This window comes from Rutidosis leptorrhynchoides, chromosome 2 (assembly GCF_046630445.1).
Source record: "Rutidosis leptorrhynchoides isolate AG116_Rl617_1_P2 chromosome 2, CSIRO_AGI_Rlap_v1, whole genome shotgun sequence".
NCBI lineage: Eukaryota > Viridiplantae > Streptophyta > Magnoliopsida > Asterales > Asteraceae > Rutidosis > Rutidosis leptorrhynchoides.
The window spans coordinates 47,168,184-47,175,209 of NC_092334.1; the positions used below are offsets into that span (position 1 = coordinate 47,168,184).

Consider the following 7,026-nt stretch of genomic DNA (forward strand, 5'->3'; position numbering starts at 1 on the left):
GAGTGAGAGTAAGAAGACTGAGAAAAGGAGTGTTAGAAAACCGAAACAAACTAGGAAGAAAAACACTCAGCTCACTCCTGTTAATTTTGTTAAGGATAGTAGTACTTTGAATTTTTAGGTTGTTGATCCTAAAGCTGAACATCCACCAAAAGGTGAGAGTTCCAATTCTGGGAGCGTGACGAAATATGTTCCGCCTAATTATCGACAGACTGTTAAACAGCAAGTCTAGGCACCCCCTCCAATTAGGCAACAGACTATACCCCCGAGGAGACAGTTTTCACCTACTAGGCGTCAATTGCTTAATGCTAATGATTTTGATAATGTTAATTGTTTCAATTGTGGGATGTTGGGACACATGGCTGTGAATTGTAAACCTATTAGACATACACCACATAGGAGAATTGATCTTTGTCCTAATTCTAAACGTGTTTTCAACAGAAGGTCATCTTCACCTGTGTTTAATTCTGCTTCTGTTCCATCAAATGGAACTAAAGTTTTTCAAACAAATGATTATTACCGTAAACCATTACCAAAAAATACTATTTGGAAACCTAAAAGTGAAGTTAAAGGTGTCCAAAATTTTGAAGGTCCTTCCGGATCTAAGGGACAATGGGTAGAATTGCCAGTGGTTGGCATTGATGGGAAACCCACTGCCATTCGGGCATGGGTGGCCCTTTCTAACTAATCTCCTTTTGTTAATGTGCAGGTCGCCTATAATCCTCACTACAGTACATGGATTGTTGATAGTGGGGCGTCCAGGCACATGACAGAGAACTTGTCCTTACTCTCCAATGTGAAAACAGTGGATGGAGGACCAGTTTCGTTTGCAGGTAGTGAAGGAGGTTTTATTACTGCGCAAGGGGTGATTGCTAACAAGAATGTTAGCTTTGATAAAGTCAATTTTTTGGAGCAAATGTCGAACAATTTGCTTTCTGTTTCACAGGTTGCTGACAAAAAGAATACGGTTGCTTTTGATGACAAATTGTGTTATATCTTGAGAAAAGAATTCATAATTCCAAAATATATGATTTTAATGACTGCTCCAAGGTGTAAAGATCTCTATATTCTTGATATGCGAAAGGCTCATGTTAAAGCAGCTATAGGCCATCAGGCTTTTGTTTCCAAAGCTACTGAACAAGAGTCTATTATTTGGCACAAGCGTATGGGTCATCTGAGTCTAAGAAAGATGAATAATCTAGTTCACAATGGACTTGTTGATGGTGTTAATCTTAAGAGTTTTCATATTCCTGAAGGGTGTCTTCCGTGTAAGAAAGGAAAACAGACAAAGAAACCTCATGCTACCAAGAAGCATCATTATGTTAATATTCCTTTGAAGTTGTTGCATATGGATCTCTCTGGTCCAGTTAATTGTAAGACTATCACTGGAGAGTCATATTGCTTGGTGGTTACGGATGAGTACTCACATTTCTCGCGGGTTGTGATGCTGAAGCATAAATCAGATACTTTCGAGCACATTAAAGTCTTGATTCTGAAGCTTGAAAGTTTGTATAAGTTGAAGGTTAGAAAGATTCGTACCGACAATGGTACAGAGTTCAAGAATAATCAGATGTTGTTGTTCTGTAATGAAAATAGGATACAGCAACAGTTCAGTCCTGCTTACACACTACAGTCAAATGGTGTAGCTGAACGAAAAAATAGGACGCTAATTGAGACCGCAAGAACTATGCTAGCTGATGCGTATTTACCTATTTTTTTCTGGGGAGAAGCCATGAGCACAGCGTGTTATGTGATGAACAGAGTTCTAGTAGTGAAAAGATACTGTAACACATTTTATGAATTGTTACACAAGAGAAATCCTAACATTAAACATCTTGAACCCTTTGGTGCTCCTTGTACTATTCTGGTACGAGATACAGGAGGGAAATTCAATTCGAAGGTTGTCTCTGGTATCTTCTTAGGTTATGGAAATCAAAATAAGCAAGTGTACAATACTGAATCTAAGTGTGTTGAAGAACATTTCGAGGTTGATATTCAGCGTAATGCTCCAGCTCGTGTTAGTAAAGGGTTCGCATGGTAGTTTGAATATGATAAACTTTTTGACTCTTTTAACTTTCCACCGGATGCTACAGATGATGAGGTACTTACTCAGATGTTGTATGATGCTCAAAATTCCACAGAGAATGTCATCTCAATTCCTGACCAGACTCAGGTCCAGACTCAAAGTACTCATCAGAGTCCGATTCAGAGTCCGCAGCAAAGTACCCAGAGTGACCATTCTAATGTCGATCCTAATGTGGAAATAGTGTATGAGACAGATGAAGACAGTGATTCAGAAGAAGATGAGGGTCAGAAGAGCATTTGAATCCTCTTTACAATCAACCTCCAACTGTAACAGGGACTGAACAGCCAACTGAAGCAGGAGGAGTACGTAGGTCAAATCGTGTTATCATGCCTCCAAAACATTTAGATGATTATTATGTAGATACAAGGGGCATTCCTCATATTATCATTCCTGATGCCAAGTCTAATGAAGCATCTAAGTTTGAAGTTCCTACTACATCTGATGTTCCTGTGGTAAGTGAAAGTACAAAGGCAGCAGAAGATGTTGAATCAGAGAGTGCAAATGTGGTAACAGCTTTCTATTCCTCGTTGAACAAGACAGGGAGAGTATTTGTGCATGCTCATTCATGTTATGTGTGTCAAATTGAACCAAAAGATGCCTTTGAAGCATTGAAGTATGATGAATGGGTTAGTGCAATGCATGAAGAGTTGTTACAGTTTAAACATTTGAAGGTTTGGAGACTAGTCAATCTACCGCATGGTTGTGAACCCTATGGTCTTCGTTGGGTGTTGAAAAATAAGAAAGATGAACAGGGTATCGTTATCAGAAAAAAGCTAGGTTGGTGGTAAAGGGATATCAACAAATCCCTGAGATTGACTATGATGAGGTTTTTGCTCCGGTAGCTAGACTGGAGGCAATTAGAATTTTCTTGGCTTTTGCATCCTTCATGGGATTTAAAGTTTATCAGATGGATGTTAAAAGCGTATTTTTGTATGGAGAGATTAATGAGAAGGTTTATGTTGAGCAACCACCTGGTTTCGAAGATCCTCATTTCCCAGAAAAGGTTTATCGACTTGAAAAGGAACTTTATGGTCTTCACCAAGCTCCTAGAGCGTGGTATGCCACGTTGTCCAACTATATGCTTGAAAATGGTTTTAGGAGAGGTGTCATTGATCAGACACTTTTCATCAAGAAAAAGGGACAAGATCTTATGTTAGTGCAAGTTTATGTTGATGATATTATCTTTGGGTCAACGGATCAGGGAATGGTTGATGAGTTTGAGAAGGTCATGCAGCGGAAGTTCAAAATGAGTTCCATGGGAACTATAAAGTTTTTCTTAGGTTTACAGGTAGCTCGAACGGATAAAGGCATCTTCTTGCATCAGATCAAGTATGTTGCTGATATTCTGAAGAGATTTCAAGTGGAAGCAGAAAGACCAGCTAAAAATCCGTTGTCAGTGAATCATGGGATCTCACCTGATTGTGAGGGTGCTAAAGTGGATCCTACGTTATACAGGGCGATCATAGGTTCTCTAATGTATCTGACAGCTTCTCGACCAGATATTATGTTTGCATTTTGCTTATGTGCACGTTATCAGGCAAATCGTAATGTTTATCATATGTTTGTGGTTAAGAAGAGTTTGAGGTATTTGAAAGATACACCGAGTTTAGGGTTATGGTATCCGTGTGAGGATGGTTTTGATCTCACAGCTTATAGTGATTCTGGCTATGGCGGTTGCAAGAAAGATTTCAAGTCAACATCAGAAGGTTGTCAGTTCCTTGGTAGCAAGCTAGTTACTTGGCAGTGTAAGAAGCAGACAGCAGTGGCTCAGTCCACATGTGAAGCAGAATATATTATCGTGGCCAGCGGTACATCACAGGTTATCTGGATTCAACAGCAGCTACGTGACTACGGTTTGCATATTTCTAACACTCCTATTTATGTTGATAATACTGCTGCTATAGCAGTCACTAAAAATCCCGTAAATCACTCTAAAACGAAACATATAGGGATTAAATACCATTTCATTAGAGATTGCTATGAGAAAAAGCTGATAGATGTATTGCAGATAGACACTACAACCCAACGGGCTGATCTTTTCACTAAAGCTTTTGATAAATGATGTGTGCGTGGTGTAGTACGAAATAGTTATATTTTTGTTGTGAAATACTATTAAATACGATACAATTTTACATAAGTATTTATTTATTTATAGAGTGGATATACCTAAACCTTGCTACAACACTATAGGCAGTGTACCTAATCATAGAGTAGTGTAGTTTTTAGTAAATCCGGTTCATTCCGCAGGGAGCTAGCCAAGTTTAACGCTATATTTTATTTTAAACTATATTTGTATATAAATATTTATATATAAGTAGTAGTATTATTATTATAAAAAGGGGGTTTTACCGTTTAATGACCGGTTTGTCGATTTTATAACTTTAGTCACAATTAAAACCTAATGTAAAAATATTAAAAATAAATATAACTTAATTTAAAGCGTAAAGTAATTGACAATAATTAAAGTGAGATAAATTAAAGTGCGATAAATAAAATGACAGTAAATAAAATTGCGATAATTAAAAGTACGATAAATAAAAAATGCGATAAGATATAAAATAAAGGAATTATGCTTATTTAAACTTCCATAATCATGATGTTTGACGTGTTGATTTTAATTTATTACCATGGGTTAATTGTCTTTTGTCCTGGATTATTCAATATGTCCATCTGGTTTTTGTCTATAACAGTCCATCAGTCATAAATATAAAGTGCGAGTGTCCTCGTCAAATTATCCTTATATCCGAAGTCAAATATTCCAACTAATTGGGGACTTAAACTTGTAATAAGGTTTTAATACTTTATTATCAATTACACCAAGTGTCCTTGTATGTAATCCACCCCTGTTTTAATGAGTCCATTGACTATTAATCCATTCCCGTGTCCGGTCAAATGAACGATTATTAGTACTTATAAATATCCCGCCCATCGTGTCCGATCGAGTGTATGTGGTTATTTATAATTACGTCCAATTGTAAATTTTTATATTAAATTAACGAACTATCATTCAGTTAAACAAATATAAAGCCCATTAATATCCCATAGTCCAATTTCCACAATTGTCGGTCTTTTGTCCAAACCCCAATTATAGTACAAAGCCCAATAACCCCGTCTTTAATATTTAGCCCAACATCACGATTACTTCGGTTTAAATAAGCATAATAATAACTTAGCTACGAGACATTAATTTAAAAAGTTTGAACATAACTTACTAAATTAATAATAGCGTAGCGTTACACGGACAGAATTTCGTCTTACACACTTACAACATTCGCTAACATAACCTTATTATTATTAATCTTAAATTAAAATTAAAATTATAAAACATAAATATATATATATATATATATATATATATATATATATATATATATATATATATATATCGTATATGATATGAGAAAGGAAAAGAAAAAGTTGTTGAAATCGATCAGAATGTGCGGCCTTTTATAGGCCCACGTTTCACTGTTAAGCTCCACGAGTGCGGAGGTTTTCTTCATTAAAGCTCTGCGAGTGCGGAGGTCTGGAATCCAGCTCATAGATCAAATCCAAAACGTGGGCTGCGTATAATTATAATATATAATAATATATATAATTAATTATATATTATATTATATTCTTGTGCGTAGTTGACTTGTAATTTTTGGTCCGTTGCGTCGCACGCTGAAAGTTGGTTCATGTCTCGGTTCCGGATTTTCGAACGCCTTTTTGTACAATTTAATATCTTGTACTTTGTGTTTCACGGCTTGTACTCTTGTAATTTTTAGACGTTTCTCATCAATAATTTGAACCACTTTGATTGTACTTCGTACTTTTTAACTTTTTGGTCGTTTGCGTCTTCAAATCGTCGAATCTGTCTTTTGTCTTCACCTTTTATTATTTAAACGAATATCACTTGTAAATAGAACAATTGCAACTAAAAGCTTGTCTTTCTTGAGGGATAATACTATGAAATATATGTTCATTTTTAGCATTATCAAATATTCCCATACTTGAGCGTTGCTTGTCCTCAAGCAATATAGTCTTGAAATAAAAATACTAGAATCACTTCTTTATTCTTCACACTTTGTACGTCAGTAATTTCTATACAGCGGCATGAACAATCGTAGTAACATTGTGGTTTACAGTCCCACATGACTATGAAAATTTAGATCCTTTAAGGAAATTGGATCTTTTATGAAAACATTTGATCTTTTTGAAAATTCAATCTAGCTTTTACCCTAGATAAGTTTTCCGGAATAACCCTTCACCGGTGTTTGCAAAATGTTTTTGTGGGTTTCAGATTTGAAAATTTTAGCTCAAAACTTGCGGTTTTGTGTCACCCACTTGCTAACCTTGTATTGTGAAAGCAACACGTCCAGTTTACTTGCTCCGTATATTACCTTTTGGTAAACTACCGTCCGGTTGTAAAGGAAAGCGTTGAACAAGCAACTGTTAAGGCAATGTCCCGTGACATGCTTTTGATTATGGTCTATAACGTGTCGGATGCAATTACTCTCCTTTGTAGGAGCAATAGTAAAGATCACCCTATAGTTTTTCGGTCTGGCACAAGGTCCTGTCTTCGACCATGCTATGCAACCACCGTTCTTACGGTTGACATCCGATTTGGTTCAGGTGACCTAATGAATTCCAGTTGAATTCCTAGGATTTTACGTTCAATGGTAATGAACGCATTAAAAATGGGTTTTCAGAAAACAAATCGGTTTGTAATTTGATCAAAATATTTTCTCGTTCAAGCTCGAGTTTAGATATAATTGAATTCCATGAGTTTGTATTCTCAATCTTTAAGGTCAATCTCAAGGATTGAGTAATATCAGGCTTAAAAGCTGATTTTTGATCTTTAAGGAGATTATCCTTTCTGGGGATCTGATTCATTAGTCTTATAAGCTAATTTGCATGGTGCCCCCCATTGTACGAGATAGATCCTCTCATGGTTAGGATAA

General features: G+C 36.2%; 1 protein-coding gene across 1 annotated transcript; it reads left to right on the top strand.

The window, feature by feature from the left end:
• The first annotated feature begins 355 nt into the window (after positions 1-355).
• On the top strand, positions 356-3,631 carry LOC139887853 (uncharacterized). The gene is made up of 6 exons (XM_071870904.1): positions 356-587; positions 1,254-1,997; positions 2,091-2,306; positions 2,357-2,860; positions 3,454-3,549; positions 3,621-3,631. The coding sequence occupies exons 1-6, from the start codon at positions 356-358 to the stop codon at positions 3,629-3,631; spliced, it is 1,803 nt and encodes a 600-aa protein (XP_071727005.1).
• Positions 3,632-7,026: the final 3,395 nt, after the last annotated feature.